Genomic DNA, 18536 nt, shown 5'->3' with positions numbered 1-18536 from the left:
TTAATGAATGTATAGCCATATTCTCCCATCTTGTCTCTTCATAAAAATAATGGTTGATGTAGGGTAAAGCAGTTTTACTGAAGATTAAAACCAAAAAAGTCCTGGTTCTCTTGATAAAGGCAGTAGAAGAAAGGCTGAGAGTTGTGATTGAGCCTGGAGAAGAGAAGACTCTGGGGAGACATTATAGCAGCCTTTCAGTACTGAAAGGGGACTTAAAAGAAAGATCGGGACAAATCTTTTAACAGACCCTGTTGCGATAGGACAAGGGGTAATGGTTTTAAAATAAAAGAGGGTAGATACAGACTAGGTATAAGGAAGATGTTCTTCACTCTGATGATGGTGAAACGCTGGGACAAGTTGCCCAGAGAGGAGATGATAGATGCACCATCCATGGAAACATTCAAGGCCAAATTGGATGGGGCTCTGAGCAACCTGATCTAGTTAAAGATGTCCCTGCTGACTGCAGGGGAGTTGGACTAGATAGATCTTTAAAGGTCCCTATCACTATGAAAAGTTCACCAGGTGGGTAAGATGAAGCACCACTAAGCCTTTCACCACAGGTTTATCTTTTAAAATAGAACCATAACCAGTTAGCATCTATGAAATACTGTGGTGTAAAGAATAATTCTGTAAAGCAATGAAATCATTCTTTTGGAAAACCTCAGTTTACATATGAGAATGATCAAGCAACTGAAGCAGTTGCTGCCCTGTGTTATCTAAACTGGTGTTCCCTTCCTGCCTATTATTCAGGACTTATGTGTGCATCCTTTTACCTCCTGTCTTTGAAACACTTCTAAGTACAGAAGAAACCTACTTCCAACAGTTTGTTAGTAAATTGGAAGAGCAGAGATGTGTTCTGTAAAATATTATTAGCAGAAACTGGTGTTTGATCCAAAGTACATTTATATAAATGATAGTTATGCAAATAAATGCGATTGTGTTCCCCATTTCTCTCATCTGTCTTTCCTGAAAAAGTTCTGCCCATTGTTGCAAACAATATTGCCTAAAATTTTCAGCTTGCTTGGATGCAGCATTCCTGAGTTATATTTATAGGAATAAAAAGACAGACACTATTAATTTAAAAGTAGGGCTTCAATCCACATGAGTGAATATGTGTTTGCACTTATGAAAGTGAAAAATTACGAAAACAGAAAATAATGGAAGCATTGTGTCACTGGTACACTGAGAGTAGTTTAGAACGTAATTTCAGGTTTAGTTTGACATCCTATTACAGCATGCCTTTCAAGGCTGTTTTGTCCTGGTATTGTTTGCTTCTCTCTAGTTTGCCCTGGATTATAGCACTGTGCTGAGATTACTGTATTCAGTATTTAACATTCTGGACATGATGACTCTCTTCTGCAACACAGCACATCTTTCATTCTTTCTATCAAGTGCTTGGTACTATATCAGGTATTTTTGGAAACAGTTCCTGAGGGATGTTGTTTAACTTCCTTTGGTCTTTAGGCAACTAGTTGACAGTGACGTGGTTATTTCTTAGGTTCTGATTATTACTACAAAATATTCTGAGATGAGAATTTAAATAATGATTAATTTTGTTTGCATTTAAAAAGTATATAGGACTGACACAAAGTATTTATTCTGATTTTCATGCTAAAATGTATACAAATGCTGATTTTTTTAAAAAATTTTTTTTTAAATTTTTTCCTGTGACTGCCTAAATATACAAACATTTTTGAAGGTACTTCCAATGCATCTTTCTTTTGGATGCTTTCCTTCTTGTAGAAGTTTCAACTGCCAAAGACAAGTAAAACAGGAATAAAACACTTTATTAAAGAAATAGTTAAATCTTTGACTATCTAGAGGTGTTTTTCTTACATTCACACTACATCTTATAAAAGCGTGGTTTGCATATGGAGGTAGAGGCTGTTCTTGGTGTTTTCATCCAAGACTCAGTGATACAAATGGAAATCTTTTCACTGACTTCAGTGGTCTCTGGATTTTTATTTTTTTTTTTTCCCCCCCATCAGTAACTTGAACTTTTTCTTAAAGGAACAAATGTTGTTCCTTGCATAGTGGGTTTGGCAGGGTCACCTTGCTGGAGAACAGGCATCTTACTTGACAGCTGTGGGTATAATTACATGAAGCTGTCTGGGAAGCACCCTCTTCTGCTTGTGGAGAAAGTCGTAGTTACTGTGGAGTGGCTTCGGTCTGCATTTGTGTCTCTGTCCATTCATTTGCATTTCTTAGTCTTGGCATTGGGAAATGGATATTGTTCCGAGTTTCTTTGTTGTTGTCTGTCTTTGTTAGGCAAGCAGAAATGAAGTAAAGGGGAAAAAAAAAAAGGAGGTTTTTTTCCCAAATGTGATTTTATATATTTTTTTATCTATATAAAGATTCTTAGGAATGTTAACAGACTTAGTCTGAGGATGCTTTTAGTGGTAAACTAGAGGTCAGTGAATATTCCTAATCTTAGATTTACCCATGATTTACTATTTGAACTCTTGTTTTATCATTGGATTAATTATATAGACTGAGTATAGTGTACATTTTGTTCATTGGGACTATCTCAAAAATGGTGTTCTGAACCTTCCTCTGATGCCTGACTGAATAAATCAGTCATTCCTAGTTGTTTCAACTTATCATGTTGGCCAACATCATGGCTGCATCCTTGTGGTCCTAAAGCCAACTATGTTCTGGTTTGTTTCTCTTCTGTACTTTTTATTTGCGATCTGGAGTGTCTAGCTTGCATTTAAAATAAACCTGTAATTATTTTGAGTATTACATAGATGCCCTGCTGTTGTCAGTCTGCAGCAGTAGGTTTTAGGATTATACTCAAAAGAAACATATGGGACAACTTTGTCTTCCATATTCCATTTGATATGACTCTGCCATCTTGTAGACATATGTGAGCAAGATCAGCTTGCCCTGAAAGCTGGTTGGACATGAGCCAGCTCTGATCAAAAGGTCTTCATGTAATTAGCTCAAGAAGCTTTGCTAATATAGTTACTACATTGAGCAAGCTTAAGTATGGGCAGATAGGATATTTACTGCAAAGGATTCATTAGGCATCATAGCTGCAGTTAGGTATTTCAGATATGCTTCACAGAGCATTGCAGGATGGTAGTGAATGTCTGCACTTCTGAAGCCTTTCAGTGACCTGGCAGAGGATATGTAATACCATTTATATCCTGTAGTACATGAAAAGGTGGGGCAAGCACCTAGGTTTGATGAACCTGAAATAATTTAAATCTAACTTTGTGGTTTTTCAAAGAGGGGAAAATGGTGATTCAGTTCAACATAACTTGGTACTTCTTGTCTTTATTCGTTCCAGTAATTACATAGCTTAAACATTCATTTATTTTTTTAACACCTTGCTTGACTGATGATACTATAAAGGATGAATAATGCATTTATTTAGTATTTTAAAAATCAACTTCTTGTGAAGCAATGCTTGGATGAAAATTAGAATTTAGTTGAAAAATAAATACCCAGTTAGGTTTCAGGATACCTTTAACAACAATTATAGAAAAACAAGGCCCATTTGCATTATTTAATACAGGAATTACTGTTTGTAAGTAAATAATTTGTGAAAATTATTTCAAATCCTGATGGTATTCAGGATTTTTGGAGCTACTAAGACTCATTAGGTAGTACTTTCTCCTTTTTCTGTTATTTGAAGGTGAATGTAGAGATTTCCTTTTAATCTTCCACTTTATTTCTTCAGAATAATAATATTCAGTTAATAACTGAATAAACTGAAATGTAATATCTCTTAACAGCATGAGCTCAACAGTAAATTTTTGATATGTTAAAGCAAAAGTTGTTGTCAGATTCTGATCTTAGGATCTGAGCAAGTGGTTTCCATAGCTCTCTGGCTTACCTGTGGGAGTAAGCACATATTGCTTAGTTCTTGCTGGTTTAGTTCAAGTTTGTTTTAATAGATTATAAATACAGATCTTAACATGTATTAATAATTTCAAACAGGCTTTGTAAAGATGAAAGACTATTTAAGCTCTGGGTCTAAAAATTGTAATTACTTAATGGCCCTTCTAACACCAAACCTCAAGAAATAATACCTGTTTAGTTGTCTTGAGAAACTTGATCAAGAAAATACAAAGGAAATAACCAAGGAAAAATACAAATTAATACATAACATTGAAAGAGGTAGGGAGGGATCAAAGTGGAGAATTAACATAAATTCATAATGTGATATGCATACCTTCAGAGGGATAAAAATGGAGGTAGGGAATGGATTTACACAAATTTTATGTTCTTTTTCATAATAAGTTCTATTTATTTTGTTGGGATGATGCTCAGGTATGTCAGATAATGGCAGAATGGGCGAGTTCTTACAAAGAGATCTGGATAGACTAGGGAGCTGGGCAATCACCAACTGTAAAAATTTAACAAGGGCAAGTGCAGGATTGTCCACCTGGGATGGGGCAAATTTTGTTGTATGTACTGACCGGGGGACAAGAGGCTGGAGACCAGCCCTGTGGAAAGAGACCTGGGAGTCTGGCTTGATGGCAGGCTGAACATTAGTCAACAGTGTGCCCTGGCATGCATCAAGCACATCATAACTAGCCAGTCAAGGGAGGTGATTGTCCCACTCTACATCACACTAGTGCAGCCACAACCTCTAGTACTATGTGCAGTTCTGGGTGCCTCAAATGAAATTATGAGACTGTGTCCAGAGGAGGGCGACTAAGATGGTGAAAAGCTCAAGGGCAAGACTTACAAGGAGCAGCTGAGGTCACTTGATCTGTTCAGCTTGGAGAAGAGAAGGTGATGAGGGGTGCCTTCATTCCAGCCTACAGCTTCCTCACGGGGGGCAGCAACAGGGGAGGTGCTGACGTCCTCTCTCTGGTGACCAGCATTAGGACATGAGGAAATGGAATGAAGCTGTGCCAGGGGAACTTCAGATTGGACATTAGGAAAAGGTTCTTCACTGAGAAGGTGTTTGGTCACTGGAACAGGCTCCCCAGGGAAGTGGTCACGGCACCAAGCCTGTCAAGAGTTCAGGGAGCATCTGGACTATGCTTTTAGTCATATGGTTTAGTTTTAGGTAGCCCTGTAAGGAGCAGGGATTTGAACTTGATGATCCTTATGGGTCCCTTACAACTTGAGGTATTCTGTGAGGTTGCAGTAGACCAGAAAGTGGTAAATAAAGTGTTCATCTGGGATGAGGGAAGGAGCCAAGGTTTTATATAAGCCAAGCAGCTTAAATTTCCAGAAAAATGCACTATAAAAGCCTGGAAGAGTTACAGGTAGGTAAGTAACAAGGCTGTATGAATTCGTTATGACAGTCGTGGCAAGCTAGTTTGAATAAAGGGATATAAGTTCTGCATATAAGGGAGAAACCATAGGAGTTGAGCAGTGCTTGAAACCACTTTGGTACTGTATTGCACAGTATTCTAAAAATAAGTGATGGAAATACTGCATTAATTATACTATTAGGTGTGTGTAAAAATTACCTAGAGAAGTATGCCCTGTGTGCAGTTCTGCTTTGCAATTTGAATGATGCAGTACAATGTAAGTATCACTGGATACCAGCTCAGGAAGGCTGCAGAAACAGTGGAACACGGAATGAGAATTAAAAGTTGGCAAACTGGAAGGCTGTCTCAAAAAATATGGAAGTAATTCTGTTTAAAGGTCTCCATGCTAGTAGGTAAAGCCAACAATATAACATGGATGAACAGTGTCAGTTATATAACATTTGCCTCACTGTGAATCTGTGAATAGGCATGTTATCTGCAAACGCATCCTTCTGTGCTCTTCACTACTAGTAAGACCTTACATGTAGCACTGCATCATGTTTTTAGCACATCTCTTGAAAAAAGATGGGAAGTGTCTGGAGAGTCAGAGTGTGAAAGGAGTAAGAATTAAGTGGATATCTAGAAAACACAACTAAAAGAACATGTAGTATGAGATAAGAGGCAGAGAAGATTCCTGATAATACCCAAATCTTCAAATACATTAAAGGTAGCTACAAAGGGGAAGGGAATGTAAATTTATTACAATTTATAAAGCAAGAAATAAAGGTGTTATTTCATCAGTGGAGATTTGTTAGATGTTAAAAATGAGAAGTAATGGAATAAATTGTCAAAGAATTTTGTGGAACCTTCATGCTGAAAGGGTTTTACAGTTAAATGGAGGTTTCTCGTGAATGTAACAAAGGTAACTGACTGTGCCGTGGGGCATGAAGATTCACTAGAGGATCGTTTGAGGTTCTTTGTAGCCCTGGTTTCTTTGGTTCTACCAATAAATTATTACAATCAAATCACTTTAAACTACAAATTTTATATAAATTTAGTTAAAGAACTTGGAAGACCTGACAACTTGGAAAAGAATTTTAGAGTGTTTAATGACCAAGGAAGAATACCATAGAGCAGTTCAAGGATATCTTCCTAGCTAACTACATTAAACTGCAGAACAATTTCTGGGGCAATGAAGAAAAAACCAGCTAAATTATTTAAAACCAGCTTAGTTGAGCTGTTTTTTAAAACCAGTTTAATCAAGCTATAAAAAGAGAAATAGGGGATGGGTTTCAGAAAAAAATTAGTAAGTCTCCTAACATGACCGTTATGTTGTCTTTATGCTCATTTTTTACCAAGTCATCATGTGCATTAGCAATATCAAACAAAGGACTTTTTATTTAAGTAGTTAATGTTTATCAACAAAATATAAGTATTCTTTTTTTTTTAACTACTGAGCAAGGGAGCATTGTGTTTGTTTTTTTTTCTGGTCTTGTGTTTAGGATCCAGAATGGACAAGAACTTCCCTGTGAGCTTTATAATTCAGAAGCGTTGAAACCAAGTACTGTAACATCACTCAAAAATAGAATAGAATTGCCAAGAATAGGCATGTTTTATGCTGGTAAGGACATAATTTGTGTGTAACTTCATAATTCTATGCAAATGTAGAAGAGTGATTAAATTTCATTTGCATTTATTCCTTCTTTTTGCCAGGAAAAACTTTCAGCCCTTTGAGTTCTGTTTTGTGTAACTCTATTCTGTTTGTTTTGTTCTTGCTCTACTGCTTATCTTAGATCTCATTTTTAATGCTTTACTTCACTGTATTTTTGACAGTGTTCTTTGCTTGATCTGTGCAACTTACTGTAAAAACAGTCCAGGAGAATAAAATACAGGTTATATGAGTAGCAAAGTAAGTCACTTAAGTAATTTTATAAATTAATGAATGTCTAAATGTCATTTGGAGGATGGAATTGGAAAATATGTCTAAACACTAGTGAATATGCACCAACAAACCAACTAAGGGAAGAAACTGCATAGAAGAGAATATTGAATAACATGAGGTCTCCCATTCTGTTTTTTTCAGTGAAGGTTGTGCTGCAGATGCTTGAAATAGATGAACATAAATTAAAGACATGAGGAAAAAGATACCTTGCTATTTGCAGCTGAACAAAAAGACTTCTACTAGATTATGATAAATACACAGCCTACCTGAAATTCTTCTTGTAACTAAAGTTATTCTTAGCTTTCTTCTTACTGCTCTGAAGAGGAATAGTCTGTCTGGTTTAGCCTAAAGATAGGTTAAGTAGCATGTTTATATAGGTCAAGGTTTTTCTTAGTTGCTTAGCAAATCCCTTTCAATACTTGAGAATGAAAGATACATTTGATGTTACGTATCAACCATTTTAAATTTAATAATGAGTTGTTTAGGAGAATTAACACCTGGAGAATTATTAGATGGTTGGAAAATGCAGTGAGATTTAGTCATCTCTCCTGTAGTATTTTCAGTATCCAGCTAAACAGTAGTTGCAAGTAGATATAAAACTAACCCCATTAATTCTCTTCTGAAGGGCATCAAGTCCAGCAGTGGTCTATATCATGTTACTTCTGCATTGTAGTGTTGATTATTTGTTGCAAACATGTGATCTGAGTGTGTAGTAAACTTTTGGCTTCTTTGGAGGCAGTGACTGATGGCCTCTATTCTAAAAATTTTACCAATGTGCTTTTAACAACTTATGTTACTTTAACAACAGAGTTCGTTATTTTGGTGATATGGATACAGCAAAGATGAGCTCTTGAGGCATGATTAAAATAAAGTTTAAAATTCTCATGTATGAAGAGATCAAGATACCCACATTAAGTTTTAGCCACCTCTTAACCAAAACAAATTATCAGGCCTTCTGAAGAAAATGGTTTTGTGTTTCTCATTTTTTTTTTTTTAAAACAAGAGGGACGCTCTGTGTTCAAGATTGATCTCAGTTCCTCTTAACATTCCAGTTGTATCTGGGTTCATTGTCTATGACTTCCCTTCTAACTGTATTAGCCACAATTAATTTCTTGCTAATTTGATTTTTCATTTGTCAGCCATTCCAAAGCACAGCACACAATCAGTAGTAAGATTTCCATTTCTCGTCTTCAGCAGTTTGTTATGTTCAAGTCTGTAGATGAGGAATTTTGGCACTAGCACCAGGAATAGCTTGCTTCATAGCATGACAAAATTCTTTCATACATTGACAAAAAATTAAAGGGCAGCGTTAGAAACAATAGCATAGGCTGTTAAATGTGGAGCTGAGTAGGAAAAAATTGGACAGTAGTAAGTGCTAAAAGCCAAATCTGTCAGACCGTATAGCATGTCTGCATTTTGCAGAGGGAAGAGAATGAGAGAAAAGCAGATTTGCCTTTTTTTTTCTTTTTTTTTTTTTTTTTTTTTTTTTTTTTTTTTTTTTTTTTCCCAGCTGTACTTCCTTTCTGGCTTCTAATGTAACATAAAAGAGTGAAAAGGCTGCTGTGTTTTGTTTGCCTCAGTTCTTTCTGGAAGCCTCCTAGTCCTTCTAAAGTATGAGAGGAGGAAAAATGATGTTGTATATGCCTTTTCTTAGGCTACTCTGTACAACTCAATAAATCAGAAGTTAGTCAATGAAACTAGCCTTAAGACTTGACTTCTAATTGGCTTGAAGATAGGAAAGAGCTATAGCAATACTAGGCATTTGAGTCTAGCTTTTCCCTGCCCTTCCTATTCCATATACATTAAAAATATTTGGTTGGCTATGCATAAAGATTGTATGTTTTGATGTTTATAAACTGAGAGGACTCCTATTTTCTTAGACAGAGCACTTTAAACATTGGTATTGTTCATTAAAAAGCAAGCTTAATCAGGTGTATACCACAGATCTGGCAATGTAGTACATTGTGTGTAATCTGTAGCACGCCCAAGGGCTGTTTGTGAACTTCAATTATATCCTGACACTATAACATAGTTAGCAGGGCTATACTACTTATGGAAGAAATACATTATATAAAGCTAGTATAAATGAAAGCCAAGTAAGTGTACTAAATTGTTATGACATTTATCAAATATTTTCAAACCACTATTGCTTAATAGTATCAATAAATATACTAGAAACCTTTTGCACGGATTTTAACAATCTTGATCAGTTTCTTGAAGGTTGTCATTATGACACCTCTAAAGGACATCAAGAGCACTTCTTGTGGAAAGGTCTATACTAGAGGGTTCCATATCTGGTCATGTTCCCATACGTATTTTCATATTTCTTTTGGCTTAATTTCAGGAGGAGGAAAGTAACCTTCCTTTTTGGGAGCCATGGGAAGGTTACCTAAGCGTAGACAGATGCTTTACACTCTCTGTATTTCATGGAAGAAAGGTTTGAAGGGGCTGAACAAACATCCTAACTTTGGTGACTATATAAGCTGTCTTTAGACTCAGCAGTTCCTAGAAAAAGGGCTGGAAGAGCTTGCCAGATCTGTGAGCTCTTAGGCTAATGAATACAGCATTTCTCTTACTTTTTTTAACAATGAATGTACAGATGCTGGCAATCTGTTATGTAATTAAATGACGTGATAATACAGCAGATACAGTGAAGCAATTAAGCTGTATAAAATGATGATGATTACGTGAGATGATTCTAACAGTTCTGCATTTGTGAGGACCCAAGCTAACAGTCTTTGAGCAATTTGTTAGCTGCAGAAAACAGTTTCAAGAAAAAGAAGAGGAAACCCCACAATGAGTTTGCTGTGAACCATGACAGTACCTGAACTGTGGTTCTGCTAAGGGTAGGTTTCCTGTCTTTCAGAGCTTTCAAAGTCTGGCAATCTCAAAGCCAGGATTATTTTTGTGTACACTTGGACATGAAATGATTATATCTGATGCACCTGTTAAGGGCGCTCCTCATGGCACAGACTAGTCTTCTAATCCACATGGTACTCCCTGTGAAAAGAGATTATTGCTTGTCTATGATTATCTTCAACAAAGCTTCTACAAAAGAAAGAGATTTTTGGAAATGAGAAGTGTTTGTTCTTTGTATGGGTATGTGAGGATTTGTATCATTTGTTTTTTGTGTGGGTACCACATTCAGGGTACCAGGGCAGATAGTGATACTGAAAATTTAAAGCTGTTCAGCTGAAATATTCTAGATTCTTCTTTACTACAACTAAAGCTAGTATGAAAAGGAAATACAGACACCTTTTATCTAGCAGCATCAGTGTTTATCAAGGACCTAATTGTGTATTCTACCAGTCAGACTTTCACAGTTTGGTAGCTTGATAAATTCTTTCTGAAGCTTACAGAAACTCTCTTGCAAATTCTACTATCTAACCTAAAAGTAAGGCCATTACTTCAGAGAGGATGAAAAATCAAGTGAGTGTGTTTGATGTTACGCTTCTGTGGCTTGTAATACAAGCAGAACTAAAACCCCATGCAGAGATTTTGTCTGTTTGGCTCATCCTGTAAGATGACCAGCTGATTTTTATTCCCTATGCCAAATTTCATGCAGAGGAGGAAAAAAATGCACACTTCACACATGTTCCACAGGTGTTATTACACTTGATAGGATGGCATGTTTCAAATAGTCCTTACATCTGATCTTAATGATTAGAGGGCAGTGTATAGCTGAAGACAAAAGGGATGGCTCATTTGCACTGCCAGCTGGCTGTGTAAGTTTTGCTTTGCTGTCACACAAGGCTTGCTGTGCCACAGCCAGATCAGTCTCTCTGGTGTTCCTGTACAATCTGTGTGGTGCTTTGTGGAGTGGTCTGCTTGTGTTTGCAGAGAGTTTGGCAGGAGGTTCACGTGTCATATTCAGAAGAGCAGTTCTGAATTAATCTGTTAGACTGATGTAGGTAGACCTAACTTCTAAGAAGTTCTAATGATGTTGAGTGTGTCCTTTAACCTGTGTGCTTGCTTTGGGAAACAGTTGTCTTTGGTTTTATTTGTTTTCTAGTATTGACTGATACTAGAAAAACTGATACTTTCCTTCACATTTGGAGGCTTGCTGTTTCCACAGAAATATTCTAAGTGATGAATTGTTTTCATTGCTGATGTTAAGTTTTTTCACCTCTTCCTGTCTGCTTTTCCAGATCATGCACCTGGTAACTATATTTTGGTATCTGAAGTGCTGAAAATGTGTGAAAAAGATCTGGAGAAGTGGGCTTTGAGCTGATCACTGTTACTGTGAAAAGCCTCAAAGAGTGTTTTGTGTCCAAGGGTTGCATTGCAGATGCATAAAATGAGAATACTAGTCAAATTTTACTTGATAACAAGACAAGCAAAAATGAGAAGATTCTTGGATAGAGAATTAGCTATGTTAGCAGTTTGGCTTCAGGGTTAAGATGCTGGTTATGCAGTTGGTCTTGTCAGGACAGACATTCTGCTGCAAAGCATTGTAAACAATAGCAAGTTAAGTTTGGAATTTAGGATTGGTTTAGTAAAGAAAAAAGTATGTATTTCAGTGGCTTTCACTTTGCTTTCTGTTTGATGAAAACTGATGTGACAGAGAAGCTGTTAGATGCTGGCAAATAGTCCATGGGTTTCAAACTATCCAGACAATAAACTACTCTGTAGTATTCAGTGTAGCAGCTTCTCTAGAGCCCATCTGTTTCAAAGTAACCCTAATTCTGCTTACAAGGTGGAATACTGTGTTGGCTGCAGTTTGTCCTCATTTCTGTGGTGGCCTGCGTGGCTTCGGTGCCATCTGCTGGGTGAGCCAGTGGTGTCCCCAGGCCCGGTGCCTGCTGCTTCCTTGCTGGGAGGCTGTGCAAGGGTTTAAGATATCATTTAATCACCTTATTGCTTGCTAATGGAGTCTTAGGTGCACAATTGAAAGTGTGAATTTAATATTGCAAGCTAGTGTGGGCCCTCTCTCCCCCTGTTTAATTTCTTGAGGGAGGAGAGAAAACGGTGGCTCAGTTACAGCTGTTATCTTACACATCCTTTACTAAACCTATGGATCTGCATGGGTTGTAAGTTCTGTTATTTGACTGTTAAATTGCTCCTCAAGCATCTCTGAATTGCTTGAAGCAATTTGGCATGTAATACTCCCTAGCTTCTTTGCTTTTCACTACAAGGCGATTACATCTTTCAAAACGATGCTTCAAATGTCACTCTTTGGAAAAGATAAAGGCTTATGCCTAGGTGAGATCAATGTCTCTTTGCTAAGCTGACTTTGGTTTTGTGATTAGAATTAGTTTCTGGTGGTTAGGGTACTTGTGAAGATTAACTGTGTTGGTGATTTGGTTGTAATGTGAGCTGTGAATGTCCACAGTAGAAACTCCTGATGTTTGTTCAGTAGTGATAGCTGCCTGTGCTTTAATATCAATAGCATATGGAGGAATTAAAGTCTTAAATTTTGTGTTGTGATTATGCCTTATTTTTTTTCAAATATGTCATGTAATGAGTAAAGCAACTGAAACTCAAATTTTTTTAATATATAAATATTAAAGTTTTCATAAAAACTTTGTTATATAAAATATATATATAATATAAAAGTTTTCATCAATTGTGCTTTTTAACAAAATAAGCGTGATTTAATTGAAGAAGGAACATCAATAATAATGCTTTCCTGATTGTTCTATAAAAGTACTCAGTGTGATAATATTTAATTTGAAAAAACCTTTTACTTGCAAATGACCTGTTACAAGTGAGGTGGACTTTCAGCATCAGTTCAGTGATGAAATCAAAGTTCAGGGTTTACTTCATAAATGTCTCTAATATGTATCCAAAATGCACATTGAATCATTTACTAAGTTTCCTTCTGCTACCCTAAAGTCTTTAAGGAAGTTTTGGGCATTATCAGCTGTTCTCAGTTAGTAGAGCCCAGAATTGCTCAAGAACCAAACTGAAATGTATGTGTATTCCTGAGTTAAGACTTTCATTTGGAAGACTTGTATCCAGTAAGACAGTCTTAACTCATTGTATTTATTGTTGGTTTTGTTGCACGTTTTCTCTGTTTGTGTACAATTTAGAATGTATTTTCTTGCTCTAAAAGAGAATTATCATTCATTAAGATCTTTATAGACAGTATCTGCTGTGTCAGAATTTCATAATTGAAATAGTTGTTTCTTAAGATATAAACCAGAAGCTTTTCTTAGGAATCAGAAGAACCAATATTGGGTGCAGAATTTTCAGTGCAAAGTGCCCAATATCCAGTACTGTATAGCTAATAGTCTCATAGATGTATTTTTTTTTTCTGCCTCATCAGATTGGACAGTTGCATTTTTAAAATGACTGCATTGAACATGCCAGTAATTTGATTCCAAAACTTGGAATTTGACTGAAACCAAGAGAGTACAACAGACTCTAGTTTCTTGAGGGATTCCCCTGGTTAATATCTTTTGACTTGAGAAGACTTCTGCTCAGTAGTTTTTATGTTTCTGTATTGTTCAAAACCAAGAAAAAGGGTGCAAAGCTGAGTAAAAATCTGCAAATCTGTGTTGGGTTAAACTAGTAAAAATGGCTTCCTTGGTCAGCATAAACAGTTTTACAGCCTTCTTTCCAAAATTGTTGTCATGGTTATCGTACAAGCAGTTCCTCACGTAAATCTTGAAGGTGCTGAAGGAATACTAGGAAGCAAGGATGGGAAACATTCTCTGGCAGCACTGGCAGTCCAGGCTGATAAGCGGTGTGTGACTCTGCTCTTCTGAGTGCAACACAGTCTTCATTTTCACTTGCTCATTCATAGTGGGGAAAAAAATACGTAAAAAAAGGGAGGACAGTCAGTGTTGTCACTGTCATTTCGGACTGTGTGTCTGATTAATCAAATTTCTGATTTTGACATGCTGGGTAACGTTTGAACCAGTGCTTAGTGCATTATGCATTATGCCTATGGAGGACTGTAGTTTCAGAGTAATGTGCTCTAATGCCTAATTACAGTAAGTATTTTAGGCATGATAAGCATAATTCATTTGAGATGTGGATGAAAATTTTTCAGGTTATTAAAGCTTTATCTGTATTACAATAATACAGGTTTAGCTAAACCAGTTGAAGTTACAGTGATTTTCTTGTTTTAGTCCAAGGTCCTATAATTATAAACTTTAGTAACAGAAAACCACACACAGGGTGACAGGAAAGGTATAGAGGGTTTCAGTCTTCCATATTCACAGCAAACATTTCTAGTTCACAATAAAATTAATGTGATATGTAAGGGTTAGTGGTTTGTTCTGACTTTTTTGTATTATGTCCTTTGGGTTTGTCTATCATCTGGTGTTATTGAAGCTTTTAAAATACTTTGAATATAATCTTAAAATCCATTAGTCTTAAAGGTTTTTGCTGATGTGTTGAAAAGATTGTGTTTGTTTCTTACACAGAAGTCCAGGTGTTGTTTCAGCAGTAGCAGTGGCCTAATTACCATTTCTGAACACTGTGGCTTATAAATCTTTTCGTTAGATATATATGTTATTTTATTAATATTTCTACTGTAATTAAAAAAAAAGAAGGTGCCAGGGAACTATTTCGGGTAACAGCATAATTTAAATATATACATACATATAAATAGATGTATTTTACATTACTTCACTCCTCACCATATAGTTTGATGGAAAATACCATTTCTTGAACATAAAGCTTTTCAAAATGCATTGTCAGTCTTTTATTTTTGGTTCAGCATATAAAGGAGCATTTTGCATCTTTTTTATAACATCTCTTTCTGTTTCTAGTGATTGTGAATACATTTATATTTTAAATGTTGAGCGTGTTTTATGGGGACTATGCCAGTAGTTGTCTTAATTGTATAAGTGGTATCTGATTTCTTAAATAAAAACTAACCAAGTATGCTATATAGAAAAATAAATATTTTAATTAGAAACTTTGATATTTGGGAATGTTGCTACAGAAAAGAATTTTTTAAGAATTCAAATGTTCTCCTAATTATGATGATTTAAAAAACAATATCGAACTTGAGCATTACAATGCAGTTTGCAGTCTGTATGGTGCAGCCATTTGTATGATCAGGGTCTTGACTATATTACTTTTCATATATCAAAGTTTATATCTTAGCTATTGTTTATATTTAAAGTATACCCATCAAAAGTCAAAATACAAAGAAAATACAAGGCATTTTAACTGGTGTTATATTATTATATAAACAACACTGTGAAAAACTCTTAATTTGCTTATTTCTTTTTCCATTTATTCACCCCAGATACAACATGACATTAAAAAAAACATAAATCACAGTGATTTTTCTCATAAATTTCCCTGCCATGACAACATAAACGTTGAGAACGTTGTAATGAATTCAGTGTTGTTTAACAATTTCTTTACTTACTCATAGATGATAAGATATACATATAGATCTATTCATTTGTATTCCAGTATGTATCTACAATTCATAAATATTGTCTTCAAAAGATTTATAGAGCTGTCTCAGACCTTTTAACTTCTTTGTCTAGACATATTCCTGCAATATTACAAGAGAATTGGATGTCTACTGACCACCTTGCTTTATGCCTTCCAATTTGAAGCTATTGGGTTTTTTGTTTTCTAAAGGAATTTTCATTGGGTTACAAAATGTTAGCCAGTGTTTTTTCTCAGCTTGTGGTCAGTAGAACACAGTAAAACAACTTTGTGTTTGTTCTTTTCAAACAAACCTTGTGTAAGAAACAACATGTGGGAAAATAAATGTAGTAAGTGAATATTCAGTTCAACCTAATATTTTTTTGTTAATGAAAACCATTCTGCCCATGCTGCAGATTATAGTAACTAAGTTTTTTTAGACAATGACATTGCTCTTGGATTTTAAAAAAAAAAAAAGTGAGAAGCCTTGCAGTTAATGTTATCTGTGCCAATCTCTATGACTTCCAATATGTTAGCTTTCTATAATATTTTGAACAAGATTTGTCAAATAATGACATAGCATTTTCAGAGGCAGAGTAACAGCTTAAATATTTTTCAAATCTGTCTCTAGCAAGTCAAGACACAGGGACAAGCTGAAGATGAAATACTAAAATATATAATTTCCTGTATGTTAATATGAATTTGAAAAATCCTTTAAAACAGTGCTTCTCATTTGATAAATGTTAATATTGCTGCCTCTCAGAGTTGAGCAGCTATAGTTATCTCTGGAAGCATTTTCCAAGAGTTTGACTTCTTGGCAAGCAAAAAAGGAAAATTATGAACATGTTCTCATATTTTCACAAAATGATATATTTATTGGTGAGTATTCTACAAACTAAAATGCTTTTGTAATTGGATCACAAACTAAGAGAGCCTCTTCCATAAGTTGGACTTCCTGACTTCATGTCTCATAAACAGGCCTTATGTGTTTGCTACAAACAATTTCTGATACAGGAGACAGCTATATTTGAAATTCATCTTGAAAATGAACATAATAGTATAATATTTACTGTTGGTTTTCCTATTCACTTTTGTTAATTTAACTGAGATCCTAGGTGAAAGTTTAAAAAATACTGAATGTAACAGAGGCTGTTGTGTTATCTTTAAAGCTAATTTGCTTATCTGTAGCACTGTACCTGCATTCAGAAGGCATTCTTGCTTCCCAGAGCCCTTCAGTTGAGGTGGTGTGTAACTGTTTCTTTGCTTGATGGCTTAATGTGAATTCTGAAGAGCTACTGGAATAGCCTGGTCTTGTTCCCACTTGGGGTGCCAGGGCAGAGAGCCTTTGGTCTTGGTGTGCTGTTTCCACTCAGATTAATTTGTTCACAGTTCTCTAGCAGAGCTGCCATGTGTAGTTTATCTCTGAAATTGCTTGCTGCCGACTAAGGGTGGGAGAGCTGTATGTGCATCTGGTATGGGTCAGCTCATGTTGGACTGCAATACTAAAGGCAAAACCAAAAGCTTATTTTGCCAGAAGTAACTACTGAGGATGTTTAAATAGTTTAACAATCTGGAGTTTACTGTATAAAGTAGGGATTGTGAAAGCATGAACTCTCAGGTTAAAACTTGTTAAATGTTTGGGTGTTGTCAGTGGTTAATTTGCTTTTTGTTTGTTTGTTTCTTTTTTTCATTCCACATCTTTAAGAGCAGTTGCTGGAAGTTGTGATTGCCCTGAAACCATCAGAATTGGAAACATTCAACTCCCTGTTTCATTTGTTTTGTGATGCTTTGGATTACAGGATATATGTGCATTTTTCTCATGTTACCAAACAAAATAACAGTTGTTTTTCATTGTGTCTTGTAGGTTTTGGTGGAGCAACATATAATACTGAGCGGCGACCCTATGGTTTTTGGTTTGCACCTGAGCAGCATTCAGAAGAGGAAATAAGAAGGCAAAGGCTTCTTAGGTTTGAGAGACGATGAAATTGGCAGGTGTTGATGTAAACTGTAAAGTGCTATTCAGAGTTACCAAAATATTTGCAGATTTATTTGTAATATGCAGATTTGTTGTAATATTTTTCTACTTTTTCTACTACTGATTGCAAAACTGCAGGGGGTTTTGTGAGTTTGGGCTCAACATTGGAACTTGCATAAAAGGTGTGAGATAGCAATCAAAATGTGGTCTTTGGCAGTCTCTATCTTAATGCACCTTAAATATGGAAGAAGACTGATAGTTCCAAAGTCTTTTTCCTTAAGTTCTTTTGTGTAGCTTAAAGAATTCCTTGGCATTTTGACCACTGGTGTTCTCAGGCAGCAGGTTTTTTTATCAAAAGATGAAAAAAACATTACTTTTTTTATACAGTTGTAAAACTATGCAATTTTTTCTTACAAACTTGTCTCTTTATCTATGATGACCAACGGGCTTTTGGATTGGCATGTGAAATGTCACTTGAAAAGATTGCTTTGATGACAACAGCTAGGTCATATGTCTAGGCTTAAGCTTTTCAGAAGTCTTGCAAACTGTGTGAAAACTAGTTGCAGCTATCCTTACCTTAAGGAGTTATTTAATACAACCCTTAGTGTTGCAGTCTTCCTTAAAACATGCTATTTTATCTAGAGCTTGTATGTGATAAAAATGAGTTGTAACTACTTTACTTACTAAACCCTTTCTTAATATTTATGTTTTAAATAAAATGTTTTCATTTAGATTTGAAATAATTTGTTAGAAGTTTTGTGGAAATGGAGGTGGATGTGCCATATAAAGAATATCTTTATTTAGTAACACACTTTTTCGAAGTATCTATTTCCCTTTTTCAGGAGCCTTGGAAATTGTATCATGTATGTGCTGTTCTACTATTTCTCTATATGTATCTCATTTGATATCCAGCAGCAATAAGAGTTTGCAGACTGTATTGGGTTTGCATGGCAAGGTTTGGTATCAGGGGGCTACAGGGGCGGCTTCTGTGAGCAGCTGCTGGAAGCCTCCCCCATGTCCCCAGAGGCAATGCCCGCCGGCTCCAGGACCTGTCTCTTATACA

At 35.8% G+C, this 18536-nt stretch overlaps 1 protein-coding gene across 4 annotated transcripts in view; it reads left to right on the top strand.

Annotated features, from left to right (window-relative positions):
* RHBDD1 (rhomboid domain containing 1) overlaps nt 1-18507 on the top strand; it is a 44132-nt gene extending 25625 nt beyond the window's left edge. For 2 of the 4 annotated variants that reach the window (XM_026854744.1, XM_026854745.1), the window contains exon 7: nt 17363-17481. In XM_026854744.1, coding sequence (XP_026710545.1) covers nt 17363-17481 — 119 coding nt within the window. Of the gene's footprint in view, nt 1-6718; nt 6832-17362 lie in introns of those variants that run through there. The other 2 variants (XM_026854746.1, XM_026854747.1) reach the window with 2 other exon arrangements.
* The last annotated feature ends 29 nt before the right edge of the window (nt 18508-18536 follow it).

This window comes from Athene cunicularia (genome assembly GCF_003259725.1).
Source record: "Athene cunicularia isolate RWA chromosome 9 unlocalized genomic scaffold, athCun1 chr9_part1, whole genome shotgun sequence".
NCBI lineage: Eukaryota > Metazoa > Chordata > Aves > Strigiformes > Strigidae > Athene > Athene cunicularia.
Note: the sequence above shows the minus strand (reverse complement) of the source record. Positions and strands in the feature narration are given on the sequence as shown.